At 40.4% G+C, this 19,201-nt stretch overlaps 1 protein-coding gene across 1 annotated transcript; it reads left to right on the forward strand.

Annotated features, from left to right (window-relative positions):
* The first annotated feature begins 258 nt into the window (after window positions 1-258).
* rmp24 (ribonuclease MRP subunit p24) lies at window positions 259-18,417 on the forward strand. Its single transcript, XM_029442568.1, is given in 6 exon segments — window positions 259-615; window positions 5,797-5,819; window positions 6,196-6,263; window positions 6,265-6,417; window positions 16,761-16,954; window positions 17,266-18,417. Coding segments are annotated over 6 exon segments (702 nt in total). The 5' UTR covers window positions 259-514; the 3' UTR covers window positions 17,429-18,417.
* Window positions 18,418-19,201: the final 784 nt, after the last annotated feature.

The following is a 19,201-nucleotide window of genomic DNA, read 5'->3' on the forward strand; positions in this document are numbered from 1 at the left end:
TATTTAACTTTAGGTAACATTACTGTCTGATAAATTATCACAAGACTGTCTAATACATGAGCCTTAATACAAGCATTTAAGTTAATCTTAAATCAGATTAATTTTCAATTTGAAGTAAAGGTCCACGCATTTAGTTTTTTACATTTCATTTTTAATTTAAGTCAGTTTAATTTGACCCTTTTTAACCAGTAAGCAGGGGAGAATGATCTGTTACATTGTGCTACCTAAATGAACAATCGCTCCGCATTGTCTCTCTGATTTACTCAATCTCCCGCAATGCACCGCGAGCAACGTCACAATCTCGCGACCCAACGTGGATTTGCAGCAACCCAGCGAAAGAGGTTTATCGAGAAATATAACACATTTTCAACTAGTTTTGGCAGCTGCAACTACAACAGTGTGTGCGCGAACTTTATTTTAACCTCCGTTTCCACGTCATTGGTCGCTTGAACGTTTCCGGAAGAAGTTTTAACTCGGAAGTTTCAGTTGTTCACGAGTCGCACGAGCACACAGCATGAAAATTAAGATTCTTCAAGACCAAAAATCAGCCAGCTTTCTGTTAGACGCTTCATTGCTGTACAAAGACAAATGCCCTGAGCTATCACGGTTCCTCTTGTAAGTAACTTTGTTTAAAATCTTACATTAATTTCACTCTCACAGCTGAGTCCTTCTTGTATTGTTGTAATAGTAGCTTGTAGGCGCTAGGTGGAGGAGCTCTACCAGAGTTAGCGGTTGACTTCCTGCCAATATGATACAACTGTATTTATGGTCTGATTGTAACAATATACTAAAACATTTTAACATTAGTTTATCCCAGAGTAGTAAACATACTTCCAATAGTCCAAAAAAAACAACAACAACATTATTTAGAATTAAAATACATTGCTCTCTTTAACCATATCACACCTATTTAGGCTATTATATGCCTTCTTCTTTTGATGACTTATTTTAACCTCCTGAGCCTCTCCTAAAAACAGTTTAAAAAACCTCTGATATACAGTAATATTACAGAAATATTAACATATTAAATCAGTATTTCCTGTGATCATAACTGAACTATAGGCGTGTTAAACAAATATTGTGTAAACAGACCTGTAATAGTATTAGAAAAAGCATATGTAAAAGATTTGTTTGATGTCTAGTGCTACACTGTATTAAAAATACCTGTCAATCCATTTGAGAGTGATAGCATGCTCTTTATCATTGAACCACTGAAGAGCTGATCATGTTTGACAATTGACTGTGGTTGTTTACAAATTGCTCATCTTATATCTTTGCATTTTACATTTGAATAAGACTTGATTATGTGTTGCATATATGTTCACTGCTTTTGTATATGTTCCCATATGAGGGTGTGTTACATCCATCTTGTTGACAGATCCTCAGTGACTACATTCGCAGCTTGGTTTATCATTGTCGGTTGCTTACTTTTGTCTTTAGTGATTGCACAATCAAGATATTGTTATTGTGAAGCATGGCTGTTTGTGTAGTTCCAGTGGCTATCCCTATTACACAAGCTAGTTGTTTTCAGTGGCTGCTCATGTGCAGGTTTGGTGGTGCAGCATGTGTGAGCTATTGCAACTGATGAATTTAGTCTTTACTTTCCTGTCATTCAAACTTGTGCATTTGCAGGGTGACGTAGATTTCATTGGTGAGGTCTCCGCACCTTCCTAACAAGCATAAAAATGAGAACAACACAGAGAATACAAGAGTGCTGCAAGCAAAGACGATCCCTCTTATCATCGGGTAGGCGAGCCAGACAGTCTTTGAACCTCGCCTCTTCTCTTTTATCTTTTGCAAGGTTGCCAAAAGGACTCAAGTCTTTTCCAACTGCCTTTATCTAATATGCCTCCGGTAGTAAAGTCTTTCCATCCCTATTAGAATAAAACACAACATAATTAATGCTGGCTTCTAATTTGCGTCATCATTTACAGTTCACTGCTTCAGTTTTGTTGCTCTTGCCAACATAGGAATTTGTTCCGTTTTTCTTTGATGGCGTATCCCACACAGTGGCAGTGGCCTTATTGTGTGGAAAGTGAGAGCTGAAGAAAGAGAAGCAGAAATCCTCTTAAACCTTAGTCTGTGAGTGTGTGAGTGTGTGAGTGAGTGAGTGAACTGTGAGTTGGGTTCCATCCATGTCCCCATATCCTCCAGCTTGTTTTCACTTTCACCGGAGCCAGGAAATCTGTGGGCAGAACCATGAATGGAAACAAAAACAGAGGTTTTAATAGTGAAACCCCAAGTCAGGGTTGTTTTACGGATGTGTGCGAGCCCACTGCTATTTTAATGCATTGATATATTCTCCAGATTTCCTGGCTATGGATGAGCTGTGGTTAAAGAGAACATTTTGACCACATTTAGCCTAACTATGACCAGCTGTCTAGCAGGCAAGACACACATCTGAATATTAGGGCCTGAAGGATCTAGCTGGTTTCATGCCAAAGTGCCTGGCAGAGAAGACACAATTAGCAGCCACAGCCAAAACACCCTAAGTGTGATGAGCTAATTGACTACTGATTTAGATCTTCAGCCAGAGTGATAATATGGAAAGCATATCAGGAGGGAAATTACTGTTAAGAATTGAAGTTTCAGATTGAGATCTTGGACACAGTTGATCAGTGTACTGAGGGGAAATAAACGTTTTGTTTTTGTCAGCATCCGCTCAGATAGCTGGCATACGTGGTCAGTGTGAGATGAGAATGCTTTTAGTCCTCACGAGCCACGACTGTTTCTCTTCCTCTGGGGGTTTCCAGTGTCTTCGCTTTATCCAGTTATGGTTTTGGTCATGCGTCACTGGAGTGTTTGTGTCGTGTGTGTGTCCGTACTCATTGACACTACTACGGTTAATTGTTGGAGATTAAGTTACTGCATTCTGCCACTGTCTTCATCTTCTCTCGGGCTGATTATGACTGAAAGAGAGTGTGTATTAGGGCTGACAGTGCTTCAGTAGAAAAGTATCAATACTGACGTTTAATAAAGGAAAGGTTCTAGTGAACGTGACCGCCTGTTTCATGTGTGTTGTTTTGTCCTTGTATGTAAACTGACGTCACTAAATTGTGGCTCCCTCTCACAGACAAGTGAAGCCGTTTTCCAGTAATTCATAGTCATAGTGTTTGGTAACAGGAGCCTGACTGAGTGGTCTGCTGACCAAAATATGCAGCATGTCTGCTGGACAAACAATGTCACAATGACTCTGCTTTTGAATAGCCTCAAGTCTTTTTGTTCTGCATTGTTTCTCTTAATAGAGACCTGCATATTGTCTGTGTTGTTACAGATACTGTATATAAGTAATAATCCAACATCAACCATTGGAGCTTTGATATATCTGTGGCGTTCTGTGTTGTGCAGGCGATAATTAAAGCTGCAACTTTCATTATTATGATTATTATACGATTATTTTCATTATCAAATGTTTACTATGTGTACCTTCTTAGTCAACAGCTGAGGTCGAGGGGAATGTCATTAGTTTATGATGTCATAAACCAAAGTATTGGACAAATAAAACCTTTTTGTCCTGACATTAGCACTAAAATTCAGTGGATCAACAGGATTATTATGAATCTTATTCCTTAAGGGGGTCAATGATTACCATGTCAATACAGGTCACTACATGTTTCCGTCCCGCTCCCAACCCCCCTTTGAGACTTCTTTGCCCTCTCCCCCCTTATAAACTACTTGCTCTCATCTCCCCTCGTGTCTCTCTCGTCTTACGGCCCCTCTCAGCTGGAGCTCTAGACTGAAAGGTACCTCCTGGCCTCGCTCTCTGTCACTTCCAGCTAATAAATGGGAACCGTTCCAGACTATGCTGTAGAAGGATAGAATATCTCGTGTTCACTAATTGATGCTGACCAAACCACCGCCTGATTTGTATCTAAATATCTTTGAGTTACAAGCCTCAGTGAAGGTTTGTTTTAGAATATGCCAGCAGCAGCACCACAAATAGCAATACAATGTTCATAGTGCTTTTCCTTTTATGTGCTTTGCCTCAGCCAGCACTTCTGCTTCTAATTACATTATTACATTGTAGACACATGCACATGCACACGCACACACACACACCCTGTTGCATCTTTTAGGCTCTCTTTATTGCATCTCCCAGATGTCAGCAGTGCATGTGTAGGACCCATATCTTTCAGTGTTCATCACTACAACTAAATGTGCACTTAAAAGGAGACGCATGACAAGTATGATAATAAGATTTGTGCAATTTCTGAGAGTTGGCTAATCAGAGGAGATATTATGGGGAAACAAAATCCGAAGAATCCAGCTTCTGGAGTCATCAGTGGTCTGTTCATAGAATTTGCTTTGTCAGCACTGCAAAGCAATAACAAATGTCTCGTTTTATGAAGTCAGATTGTTTTTGCCAGTGGTGTCAGTTGCACCTAATGATCATTGATTATGAATAATGAAGCAACCACGTCAGGAAATGTATTCTAGACCTGCTTTCTCAATAGGACTTTTATACCAGCTTAGAATGATGAAAACGTTTTTCTTAGCAACTAACAAAAGTGTTTTCTGGGAATTGTTCAAGGCCTGTGAGTCGTTATCCGTCCTCTATAAAGTCACTCGCCGGCCTCGAACAACTTCTCTTAATTTGCAGTATTTTCTGACGGGGCTTGTATATAATCTGACAGTTTTATCCAAGTCAATGATCATCACATTTGGGTGGATTCAAGGGACTATGACTCAGACTGTGGGATGAGTCATGGCAGATAGCTTGCAAATCTCTCTCTGTGCCGCATCCAACGTCATCCAGCAATATAATGCACCATCTCAAATATGGTGTGGTTAAGAATGCAAGTGGAGAGCATCAACAAACTGCAGCCGCCAGACACAGCAGCAGCGCGGCGGGTCATCTCCAGATTAAACTCGTCCCCACGGCCCCTCCTCTCCATAAACAGCCATCCCCATTCCTGCCACACATGCAGCTGGACAGTACATTTCCCATCATTGATTTAAGCCCATGGCTAATTTAGTGGGAATTAGCAGTGGCTTAGTTTAAATATTTGCAATATCTCATCTTGGCATAGCGCCTAGCGATCACAGAGCCAGCTCTGTACGGTGGGAGGAAATTAAATAGAATGGCGTGGAGATTTGTTTGAGAGAGACCTGTGTCCTTTACCGGTTGCACGAGTTCTACTACGCACAACGGGAAGGGCTGTCTGTGAAGAAAATATTTTCATTCCTAACTGGTGTTTCCATCTTGCAATGTGTTTATTTGCATGTATTTTTAACATAACTTCCATATTAATACATTGAAAACTACATAGAAAGGATTTACTCCAGGTATCCTTTCCAAAGCACCTTCCATTGTTCCAATGTGAAAGCAGCTGTTCTAATGCAAATTGAAAAGGGCCATTTATAATAAATGAATATGCATGTTGAATTATTTATAAATGAATTTTCTTCAGAGAACCAAAAACTTTATCTATTCAGGAGAGGCTGTAATTGTTAAAGTTTTATTTCATAATTATCTTGTACTAACTAAAAACAGGGACGTGAACAAGGCCAGGCTAAAGTTGGCTGAGCAACAGTTAATTTGCCTTCATTGACTGAGCTGCTCCTCTGGAGGGAAAGTTAGACCAAATGAAAACGCCATATCATCCAAACATTTATTACTTTTTGATAGAAATGCCTGCACAGGAAACAGATGGGGCGACCCAGAGCCATAACATAACATTTAAACGTCTGTGCATGCACCTCTGCTTTTTAACATTAAACTCAGTTACTTAATAATTGTACTCTTATCTGGTGTGAATAGTATCTGTTTAAATGTCTCCTCTTTTTCTTCCCTAGGCAGTGTCCTGTGAAGGCAAACGGTAAGTTAAGAGAACTGCACCCCCTTGACGAATTTTACTTTTTAATTACACATTTTGTTCCATTTTCAGTTTTGCATGTTTTCATCAGTGATGCCCTAGAGTGTAATAGCTACAAAGAGCTGGATGCAGTAGTAGGTAGGACCTTGTCAGCGGCTTGTCAAGGTTGATAAACTGCACTAAACCCTCAGCCAAGCACACTGAGTCAGCCAGCTGCAGCATACTGCCTGGTGGGATCACACAGACACACACACACACACACACACACACACACACACACACACACACACAGACACACACACAGGTGCATGCCAACCAAAACCACATCAATAGGTAGTAGTGCCATTTAGTGATCAGTCTGTGTCTCTCCTCTTCTCAGCACCATGGAAGCAGAAATCCTCCAGTCTGCTGCAGAGCGACTCGGTGTGTCCGTACTGTTATCATGTGGCTGCAGCCTAACAATTACCGGATGCGGCTGCGTCCCAAACGGCGTCCATCAGCACGGGTGCAGAGTGTCCTGCGCAGGAAGGCCAGGGGCAAACGACTCAGCCTGGTGCAGAAATGTCTGCTGCAACGCTTCCAAAGGTCCTCCTCTGTACTGGTGAGAACAGAAAACACTACAACCCCACAGACCACCTGATTATGTATTGTACTGCACTGCAGCATATTGTCCTTGCAGAGAAACACAGGGGCATATGCCTGAACTGTTTCCTCAGCTATGTGCTATGTGTTGAACTAAGAGAAGGGGCAGCAGAGTGTATAGCCTGACAAATGCTGATATTAGTCATTTGGAGTAATACCTGCTGTAAAACTATTTAATGTAATAGTTTCTAAATTAACTTTAGTTTCTATTTTTTTAATTAGCTTTAATCGATTCTTGGCTCAGCACATGGGGGTGCTAATCTACTCCAGTCTACTGGGCACTAATAAAAGCGGTGTGCCTTTTTGTTTCTCAAAAACATGCCAATTAAAAGAAATTATTTCACACAAAATACCCTGTAAAACTGGTATGTAGCTAATTAATTCCCCCCCCCCCCACCCCACCCCTATAAGCCAGTGTATTGTTGTTTCTGTGATGTATAGGTTGAGCTTTTTTATGTCATTAAGACATTTGTGTCAGCTAACATGAGTCCAGTTAAAGAATTTCCCCGGGGGAGATAAGAAATGTACATCATTATTTATGACGACATAACAAGCCCTGCATTGTCTCTCAATGTGTTGCCTCCGGACGTTGTTACCATTAAGATTTATGAAGTCATTTGGACTCATTCCACAGAAAGTGCCTGGTTTTATTATGGTGCTCCTCTCATCATTACAGTCTTTACAGGGGTCCCATTAAACTTAGCTGTAAGAGAACTAATGTGGCCGGACAGTGCTTTGTCAACTCTCACCCTATTCCCTCCCACAGCCCCCCAAACTGTTAAAGTGTTCCCTTTTGACTGTCCTCTTAATGGATGACACCAGAATGGAAAGCATATTAAGTCCAGCACTCACCGGTGGTGGAGTTTGGGCTTTGTGTCATTTTCCTCCTGCATCAGAGAGCAGTGATGGGAGAGAACCACTGACGAGCCCCTCTGGTGATCTGACATCAGCCCTAATGAAGAGCATCTCTGGTGGAAATGCTGCTGCCTCATTAAAATCTGTTTGGGTTCATTTAACATGCAGGTATTCATGCAGGCCCTCTGAACCCACACTCCACTATACATCAGTTGACTCTGAGGGCAAAGAGGAAGTCAGAGATGGAGAGCGGGAGCAGGAATAAAAAGCCTAGTGAGAGAAGTGGAGGAGAATAACGCAGCAGAGTGAAGAAGAAAATGTGAATAAAAGCAAGAGGGTGGAAGGCAGATAGATAAGAATGTCAATGATAGACTGCAAGAGAAAAAGGTGTCATCTTGTAGCATAATCTTTTTATGAAGCAGTGCCTATGTGCTGCTTCCTGTTCTTCTTCTCTGGAATGGGGTGAAGGTCAGATACAGGGTCTGATGGGGAAGTCATCTGGAGGAAGTGATTTGAGAGAACATAAAGGAGATTGTTGTAAAATCTTAGAGGGATGTTCTTGGCATTTTCAGTTAATGAAATATTATTAATAATACACAAATGAAATAATTACATAGACCCCAGATTACCCAAACTGCCCTAAATATAAGAATGTTGCTAATATTCTTGCTACATAGCATTTCATAAGACAACCCTGCAGAATGATAATAAAGTACGTTGGTATGGTGGCCGATATGGCCACATACTGTATATCACGATAAATAAATTCAACTAATAATGTTTTTGTTTTTTTATAATCATACCGTCCTTCCACACATTTGATTATTTTCTTCATTTATTTGCATCATACGAGACGACACTTAAGTTAATGAGTAAAACTAAAATCCTTTCAAAATGGAAGCTTTGAGGTTCCTGATAATGATTTCAAGTGTTACAGGTTTTAAAGTTAACGGGTGCAAAGAGATACTAAACTAATAGTATACCAAAAGAAGAAGAAAACATTTCAAAAAGTTCTTCCTCATCCTGATTGTACAACGTCACGGTCCTCCTCCATGTCCGTCCAAATCAGGTTACCTTGCGAGGCAGCTGGATATGCAAGATCAAGATATCTTGAGATCACGCAAGAACAGCTCCAATATTTCCAAATCTCGACCGGTGGACATGGTTTTTTTTCTTCTTTCTTTTTTACAGTTGCACGGTATATACCTTATCTAGTCATATCGGCAACCCTACTCATTTGAGGTATACAGCGACCTCTGGCGGCTCCAGTGTTAAACCTGTGCGGCTCATCATTCCTGTCAAACATAACCTTGTTGTGTGTGTCGCACCCTGAAGGCCTCGCTTACAGACACTCATCCGTGACTGCACCTCTCCTCGTACTCATTTGTAAACAGTGTTTTGATCATGATTGAGAATGTTGACGCTTGTTTATTACATGACTTACAAGTAAACCAATACACCCCCGAGCATGTCCTCCAAGGTATTTTTACCCTCTGTCTTCACAGTCGCTCGCCTGTCATATACTGGCAGTTCAAGGGGCAACAAGTGTTGTACAGGCAGTGGTGTGATAGCGAGGCGATGCCCTTAAAATGCCGAATGGTTGAGCGGTGAGATAAGAGGAGGAATGTGGACCGCTTGCCTCCGTGGCTCCATGCTAATGAACAGAGCACAACAACCCTGACAAGAAGAGGGGCTCAGCACGAGAGCCTGAATAACGAGATTACCATCCCCTCGTCTCCTCTTTAAAGATGGAGCGCGAGGCATTTACGATAACAGGATAATCAGATAGTAGAATAAGTATTTCTTTATACTCGTGCTAGTTTTCCGGAAGGTGCTGTCGTTGTTTTTAATACAAATAATGTCCACAGTCTTGAAAACGGTCTGTTGGAGATAATGTGACCCAGTGACCATGAAGCCTTAATTAGTCTTTAGTTTTTTGTTAGTGTTTCATCATTGTGTTGTTTTATTCCAGTGTGCCAAGGTTAAGTGTTGTGGCTGTGTACACACCGTGTTCTTACTGTTGGTCAGTGGGGGATTTATTGTAGGAATAATCAATACACGCTGTCGTATAAATTTATAGTCGCACTCATTCGCCGGTGTGTGCGTTGACGTTTAGTCAAAACAAGGTGTGAGTATTTGCAGACGCAGACATCCGTGTTTGCTTGTGTTCTCAGTCCTGTTCCAAGTGTCAAAACAATTCTGGGATCTTGCTCTGGATGAGAGGTGTTGTGGGACCCTTTGAAGAGCTCATTTCTTTTTTTAATCTCTTTAATATTTGGATTAGTTCGGTAGTTGCATTCATAAAGTCTTTCCAGCTTTTGTGAGTGAAATATTTCTGTCTTCCATACAACATGCATAGTACTGTAACATGTGTTCTATGTTGATCCTTTATAATATACTGTATTTACAGTAAATATATGTGTTGAAAACATAAGCATACACATGGGTGGTGTGCAGTATTTGTACCCCAAGGGTGGAAATCCCCTTCATTTCACAGCAGACTGCTCTTCCTTTAGGATGCATGCATGTGTCACCCTCTGGGTGGAATGCAGAGAAGCAGAGACCCTAAATGGAGCGAAGAATAGCGCATTGTCCTCCTCTGTCCTTCTGTTCTTCCTCCTTGAGCCTAGATTTATACTTCTCAGCAGAGTTGTTTGTTACAAGAAGAAAATTATTCAGTTCAGACTCTTCCTGGACATTTACATTATTTTAGTTTTAGGGGGGGGATTTATGCCTAGTGCCTCGACAGTTACTTACTCTACAGATTGTATAATTGATTCTACCTGATGGTTCACTAGAAGAATGACCAAGAGAGGTGTCGACATGTTTTCTAAATGTGCACTCACGATGCTGTTAAACAAGTGTTGTGAATCAACACTCAAAGCCCTCGGTGGAGCTGGTAAAGCAACACTTGCTTAACATGGAAAAGCTAGGTGACAAAACACAAGTGGTTGAAAAACCTTTCCCTTTTCATAGAAGGGCCATTTGTTCCCGACGTAAATGGAGCCTCTCTTTGTAATTTCTGTCACCACTTCTTCCCGACCTCGCTGACCACGTCTCATCCTCTCATTTACTAGGTTTGTTTTATTGCGCTCTGTAATCCCCCCCCCCCCCACACAGTATCCTCATCTTTCTTCTCTCCTCCTTACAATCTCGGACATCTCTTCACCACATCCCTCTGTCATATTTATCTTTACTGGAATAATGACGTTGGAGAATGTACCTCATAAGGAGATGGCAGGAAACAGGAGACAGACGTGTCTGGCTGCTGCTTCGACTCTGTTTGCTCTCGGGGAACAGGAAAAGCTCCACCGAGGGTTTTGACACCTTGAGGTTGGGCAGAAAGTGACAGGATGACAAGAGCGGGACGTGTTTGGGAAGACAAAGGCCAGGAGGGAATCTGCAACAGCAACAGTGGTAGTGGCCTTGAGCGTTTTCAATATAAACACAGGAGACGGGGAAGTGGAAACACTCACTCATGTCTCACGTGTTTAGCGATTTAACAAAGTGTGTACTGAAGCGTTTTTAACAAGTTAACACATTCAATAGGAGTAGCAGTCATGGGAAGTCAGTGCCAGCTGAGTCCGTCACTGACAATCGCATGAAACCTTTGAGGGCCTATACACACAAGAAGACATGCGATGTGTAGTGTGTATGCAATTATGTTTGTTTTACTCGCACACACAATAAACCCTGGGCTACGATCATTTCTGCTCTCCGCTGTCATCATGTCTGTAGCCCAGCTCACATGACAAACCCCATATAGAAGACTTGATGCTGCCCCATAACAACATGTCATCTGTCAGTTATCCTCTTCATTTCTATTCCTCACCACTATTAAAAGCAAACTCTGGAATTTGGAAATCGCTACTAAAGGCTCAAATGTAAATTGGCACGGTTGTCGAGGTTCGGAAGCCGCTACTGTTCAGTTTTTGGATCCTCACTCACAAGTACACTTACAGTTTATTGCTCCTGTAACCGATTATGACAGAGCACATTCACATTAATGGCATTTATCGCATATCTGTTAGAAAACCACACATGTGCCATTAGTTACCTTTTTATATTGGTGAAAGAGGAGCTCCATATCCAGGTCTGTCTCTGTGTTGCTTTATTCCTAAACCCAAAAATGATCTGCACTCAGCTACACCCTGAAGCACAGCTGGTCCATCCAGGGACAAATGCATAAAACCGTCACAGCTAAAACTGTAAAAAAGAAGAAAGATGCATACGTACATTATTTATGTGATTGTCTTATAAAGCCACATGTGCGCCTGCTTCTGTTTTATAAATCCCATCATTGTGGAGCTGAGCACATGTGCACAAGTCTCAGTTTCGTCTCCCACAATGTGATACTCTTACTCTACATTTGAACCCTTATGTAAGTGTGTTGTACCTCGTGACAATGTCAAAGACTCTTTAAGCAGGGGTCCAGACTTAAACCAAACCACGACAGCGTGCCCCGGAGAAAGCCTCCACAGATAACATCTGGGGAATCACTTTGTTCTCAAAGTTTATTGTGATGCAGGATGAAATGTGACCTTCATCAAGACCAACAGAGACGGAAAGAAAGAAACAGATCTGCCATCTTTCTTTAAACGTCAGTGTGTTTCAGATCGGGTGTCTCAGTATATTTACTGTACAGCCTGATTCCATACAGTGTGGCTGCCGGAAACAGCACAGCCTGCCTCATATTGATCCCCCAGCTGCTCTTCTGCTTTCGGCTTTATTGTGTCGTATTGACGTGTTCTCAAATCACTTTCACACACAGTGCACGCAGATATTTGGTGCTTTTGAGTGCACGCACAGCATTTTGAAAACTGTCACGGCAATCAACGTTCAACACTTGCAAACTTTTGTCATGTATTCTATTCAAAGATGCCAAATGTCACTCACTGTTACTCTGCTTTGTGTTTCTCCTTTTGTGGTGTCGTTCTGCCTCGGTCAAATTAATCAATCTAAGCCGACCTCCAGCAACAGAGAGGGAAAGGCAGGAATTTATGGAGCAGGGGCTATTAATAGAAGAAAGGGTCCATTTGTAGAATTGATTTATATGGGTCTGTATGTGTTTGTGTATCACTATTTCACATGTAATTTTTATTCTAATTCTCAGAAGCAATGTTGCATGAATGAGCAATCTCAGGCTTTAAGCATGCGTGTCACTGGGTGGCAGAATATATACAGTATATATATATATATATATATATATATATATATAATATATATACGTGTGTGTGAGGTTGTGACACAAAAGACAATGATTTGTGCATTGATTAAGTTCTGATTTATCCACAAGAGAACCTCAGAAATGTTTAACTCATGACTCCAATCTTCTCATTGGCCACAATATCAGGTTACACACGTGGTCAACTGCACAGCTTCAGTTGCATGACACGAAGCTGCAAAATCTCATAGAAGGTTTTTGTGTTTAGACATGTCCTGCCCTCTTTTAGTCATCATACCTGTTTCCCTGTGCAATAATATTAACTTACATAGGATGCATGTCTTAGGTCAAAACTCAGATTAAAGCGTTGGGAAAACCCTTCACTGCACTGACAGCATGAGAATTAGCAGATTTATTGTCTCTTCATAATGGCTACTGAAGTGGGCTGTTAACAAGATATATGTGATTGCACGCTGTCTTTTTAATGATTTAACAGGTGTAATAGTTAAGTGTTTGCTATCTGTTTCCGTGGCTGTCTGTGCCGGTTGCTAAACACAAACACAAGCATGCAAAAGGTGCACACACGTCGCCACTATACTGCAGCCATACCATAATTGTCACTTTGTTGACACCTTCATATTGTTGAGCTTGATAAGTCTCTCTGCTGTGCTTTTATATGGTACACGCACACACACACACACACACACACACCCTCACTGGGTCATATCAGTGCTTTTGTGCGGGTCAGCTGATAAAAGTGGCGCTGCTAGTGGTAACCAGATTCAAGAGGATAAACAGCACGTCATTCTAGTTGTAAACATCCATCTGCAGCCAGCTGTCTGTCTGTGTTTGAGTGTTCACTCCCAGTTTCCTGCTAAGATTTTATTAGATGAAACGTTAATGATCTACAGGAGGACATTTGGCAATTGCAGCAGGAAAGAATAGGTGGTAGTGATGGAAGGGTTCTAAATAACAAAGTAAATAAAGAGGATTCAAATATAATAAGACTGCTCATCATAACACTTTGAAACATTGAGATGGATAGATGGTAAACAGGAATGAGGATGGGACGGATGCATGGGGAACATTTGGAATACATCACTTGCTCTCTGCATCATTATATTTAAAGAACATGTGTGTGTTATCTTTTTTGTTATCAGGTGGAGACGAGACAAATGACAGGCTGCGTATATGTGTCTGCTTTGAAATCATTCAAACTTAGTTATTTTGTATTTTTTATTATTACTCCAGCTGTGCACCTATAAAATAATGGCTTGTAACTTTGAGTAGAGTTCCATATCCCATTGTTTTTCACTGACTTAGCTTAACGTTCTTGAGATACAGTACATCCATCACATTTAATATATTGGATGCAAAGTGCTGTCAATGTGAAGTTGCAATATTGTTTTCTTTTTGTTTTTAAAGTTAAAGTTGGTGCATGCAGGAATTTTTTTAATGCAAGAAATTATAAAACATACTCTTCCCAGGTTGTTTGTGATTTACAAATGTTATTTAAACTGTGTAGTATTAATGCTTTACTAAGGCCACCACTACCTGTTTCTCTGAAATACCTCTATATAACCAGAAAGTAGTGCCAGTATAACATACTTTGCCATGTCTTTGCAATATTAAGACATATCAGACACAAAGAAAAGCCTGCAGACAGTGTGTTCCTGAATCATACGTTTTAACATCTCCAGATTAAAAACAGCTGCTCCACCTTAATCTGCATCATCAGCATAGCTGCTTGTAATCGCAAATAGTTTAAGCCTTTGCTAAATGCAGAAGCGATAATGAGTTTGATGAATAGGCTTTTACTGTTTAATGTTCTCTTTCAATGTGACGCTTCCTATTTAGGAGTTAGAACTATATTAGGTTTTTGTTTACTGTATGATCACAATAAGTCAGGAACCATACAGGAAACAAAAAGTGTAATGTTCAATACAATTGTGTTGCTGATATGTTTTAGGCACGGTGTTGAAAATGAGATCTGCACTCGTGTTTGTGATATTATTACATCACTATATTCAGCTGTACCTTTGCAATATGAGATAAATACATAAATTAACATAATTCAAAACTATCACCAGCAAACAATGGCTTGCATAATATTTGATCACAGCTTTTATTCAATCAATCAAACTTTATTTATATAGCACAGGACACATAATGCATGCTGAAAATATCAGCGATGTGTCTTATTTGAGTCCAGTTTAGGGTTCAAGCGTCAATATTAACAAAGCATCAGCAGAGGCCTGGCTGTCCCGCGGAGTAGTCGACCCATTCGACAGTGCATTGGCCGGTCCTCCTCTGAGCCACACCCCTTTTGCAGAGATGGGTGTGTCGGTCGCTGGGCTTCGTCTGCATAAAGCTGGACATGCAGGATCATGTAGTAAACACTTCATACACGCTCGCATAGAAAGAACAAGGAACTCTGTACTCCCGGTTCATCGACACCCAACTCTCCGACACCTGTCAGAATCTGAAATGGCTACCTTCGTGTCGGTGAGTTTTCCATCTCATCAGCATTCAGGACCGTCAACAGCTCGCCTCGGACCTGCTGACCTCTGCAATTGTGGTCTGTGTCATTAACGGGAGTTAAGTTAGTGAAGGTTGGGAGGAATGTTGAAGAAGAGTCCTGAAACGACACCAAATGGCACTTAACACTTTGCACTTTTCTACAGCGAGGAAAGGAAACTGTCTCACTTGTTCAAGAGTCTCATTTTGCACTAGAGTTGGTTTGATCTTCTGCAGCCCTGTAGCTTGTCTTGGACTTGCACTCCTCACTGAGATGATGTGATTGCCTCCAAACTGTTATCGTCAACTGATCTTATAGTTGTGAATGCTGGGAAAACAATTGAATAAGAGCATCAGTCAAATGTTGTAATTGTAAAGCTGACAGTGGAGATTAACATAGCTGCTGTTTTTCAATCTGTTTGGTGTACCTCAGTTTGTCCCAGTCACGGTCTAGTTACATGCACTGTACCTTTTTATTGGGGCAAAGACCGTATCATGAACTGACAGCTGGGTCTCGTTACTCTCAGAAGTGTCTGCATTCTTTGCCTAATATAGGGTCTTGTGTAATCTGTCAGGACATTGCTTGGAATTTGTCATTTAAAGGGCAGTAAAATGTAAACTCGGCTGACATGCCAAAGTAATTGTTGTTAATTGAGATTAAAGTGGCAATAGACAACTTTTCAACTTTTGCCCCCTTGAGTTTCCAAGTAGTGTTATTGTTGACAACCGAATTGCTTTCCGTTTTCCTCAGCGCTTACTGCTAGCGACAACTTTAGCGACTTATTTTGACCATCGGAGAAAAAGCAAGAAATACATTCAAATGTATTTTTATTGTAAATCCTCCCCAATGCTGCTCAGAGTAATCGCAGCCCACGGCTCTCCTCTTCCCTCTCCTCCTGTTCAGAGACTTTTGGAGCTAGCGTTTGCTACTGGAAAAGAGTTCACAGGACACACTGCATTTTGTTTCCCAGGTTTTGTGTCATGAATTGAGTTTTTATTTTTGCCTGAAGATTGTACAGAATTGCAAAGTGAGTGAGGGAACCAATCCAAACGCTGATGGTGTCATTATTCTATAGCCATCACATTGTGCGGTAAACTTGATGATCATCATAAATTAAAGCAAAAAACATTGGGACGGCTCTTATAGCACCCATACCCTGAATAGGTGAAACTGCATGGCAACAGTACACCCCCCCCCCCCCCCCTCTAATAGGCTAAGTCAATGTTTCCCATCCTGCTTGAACTAATCCAGCTATTTTCATATCCGTACAAATTAATAATAATAATATTGGGGATGTGGGAAGAGCCTCAGCTGTTGACTGAATCACGCCGTCATGAATGTGCTTCCTGAACCCCATTATGAACTATTCCTCAGCTGTGAGATGGCACATAGATGTTTCTGACATCTGTCAGGCTTTGGGCTGGCCGGTGTCACCCAGGGCACCTTTCATTCCAGACCCATCGCTTGCTCTCTGGGTCCCTGGAGGCATTATGTCACTGCAATCGATCCAGACTAAGTCACAACAAACTCCTGCTGTGTGTCCCAGAGAAAGATGGATGTGGCTATACTGGGTTTGAGGTATTAGACAGTAGTTTCAAGGGCATTTTAGAAAGGTTACAGATTTTTCTTTTGTGCAAAAATATCCCTATGGGGGGGGGGGGATACCTTGTATGCCTTCACCTCAAAACCTCATTATGTATGAGAGGAATATAGATGCAGGCGATGCAATATTAATGAATATGTTCCTTTCCTCTCCTTGTCCCAGATGGCCACTTGCCACACTTGCAATCAAACATCCAGACACAAGGGAATGAACAGGGAGCTTTTAGCTACCCTCGCCAAGACCCACAGCACACCGGGGAGCGCTGGCAAACACAAGACCCCACAGTCGACCCACAGAGCCAACATGACAACCCCAAAGGCTCCTGGCAAAGACAAGACACCTGCTCATACACCTAGGTATGTAATTTTAAGGTGGCTGGTATTAATATCCTCTGAGCTAAACTTTAAGATATAACCTTCCTCGACTAAACTTGGTAGGTGTCACGGATATCCGAGAGGATGATGTGTCAGGCCTGTTAGCCTTTGAATGATTATGTTTCATTAAGAGAACTGCAGTTTGCTATTTGGGTGTTACGTGCTGGTGTGCATGCTTGCCAGATCATATACTTGTTGACGGCGCACTTTTTAACATTTTCTGCCAACCAACAGAATCTCAAATAGCTGTATCTATACTCTTCCTGCCTTCCCAACTCTCTCTTTCTCTCCAGGTCCTCCACCTCTTCTAGCGCTTCAGGGTCAGGCTCATCTTCATCCAAGACTCCTTCTAAACCGAAAAATTGGGTTGTCCAGCGTCTCAGCAAGATACTCATGCGAGAGCACAACCAGGACAGCAAGAAGGGCGGCCTGAAAGATTTTCTCTCCTCACTTTGAGCATCTGACCCTTGTCTTTATGTAAACTCTTAAACATAAGGGGTTAGACCCACACTTGTAACCTGTTTACACCAAAGGCTATAGGAGAACTTTGGTTTCCGGAGCCGGTGTGGGAAGTGTTGAAGTCTGCCCACCAACACAACTATTGCTGGGCTGTTTGGAATGGCACTCCTGGTATCCTGAATGCAGCAACTGGGAGCCCTGGGCTGGCTATTTCTGCTATTAATCAGGGTTACTGTGTCTTCTGCTGAGCCAGTTGGAGGAGAATGCTTCTTTGTCTAACTCAACACATGCATCTAATCTCCCAAACTGGGGATGTTATTTTACGTGCAATGTTTGAGGAATTATTCGGTATTTATTAAATGGCTGAAACCAAACTGTGGTTTGTGGCACGACAGGCTGGTTTACAAGCCGATATCCTTCTGCATTCTACCTTCAGATAAAATGTACCTTTTCATATAATACGTATATATAAAACTATTTCGTATTCATTTTCACTTGATATCTAAGCTTTTGTATTTTAATGTATTTACTTTCTTTATTTCTTTGGCCCTCTAGTGGGGAGATCGGTATGACATATCGCACATGTCGTTGCAGTTTTGTGCATGCATGAAAATGATTTTGAAGCTGTGCACAGTGAAGATATGTGTTATTATCATCTAAAATGGGACTCATAAATTGCTGTTTACATTGAATAGGCACATCTGCCTAAAACCTGTACAGAAAGACTTACTGACAATCCATATTGTCAAGACTTAACATTTTCTTTTAATATCTTTGGCTATATTTTTTTTGAAAGGTTACTCTTTTCATATTTTTGTTAAGAGCAGAAATTTGAATACATGTCCTGCATTTTGTACTTTCTGATTACTTACCTGTTTTCCATTAGCTGATCAATGTACAGTATGTGCTTAAATCCTGAAATACCTCTCATTTGTATTCCACCTACACCGTGATTCACTGAAATAAAACATTTTCAGTCTGTGAAACTCCGCTGTTCATTCCAACTCTCTGTTAAATGAGTGCTTGAAATTGTCTTCTACTGCAGCATTAGTCTTGTGGATTTATAATCATTTCTCTGCAGATATAGATGTTAAATGTCATTAATCCAACTACATTTACTGAGGACGCTTTGAGGAGTCGTTACACTTCAGATAGACCTATATCTATCCACAGAAAGAAAATGCTAAAAAGAAATACATAAATTGTTAAATAAAATAGAACAAATAAATGTACATGTAGAACCAATTGAGGTACAAGCTAGATATGACTAGGATCCTCAGATATTTTACTTAAGTAACAGGAGCAATGCCACAGAGTAGAAATACTCTACCAAGTAAAATGTTACTCACGTAGAAGTACAGAATGTAATTACAGTGCAAAAAGTAAAAGTACTCATTATGCAGAAAGGCATAATATGTACATTATTTTAATGTTTCACCTGGTCATGGTGTGGCTTTTATTTATATATATATACATACATATACATACATATATGTATATATATATATATATATATATATATATATATATATATATATATATATATATATATATATATATATATATACATATATATATATATATGTATATATATATATATATATATATATGTATATATATGTATATGTATATATATATATATATATATATATATATATATATATATATATATGTATATATATATGTATATATATATATATATATATATATATATATATATATATATATATATATATATATATATATATATATACTGGCAGGTAGCTTGTG

The sequence above is a fragment of the Cottoperca gobio genome, chromosome 11 (assembly GCF_900634415.1).
Source record: "Cottoperca gobio chromosome 11, fCotGob3.1, whole genome shotgun sequence".
NCBI classification, from domain to species: Eukaryota; Metazoa; Chordata; class Actinopteri; order Perciformes; family Bovichtidae; genus Cottoperca; species Cottoperca gobio.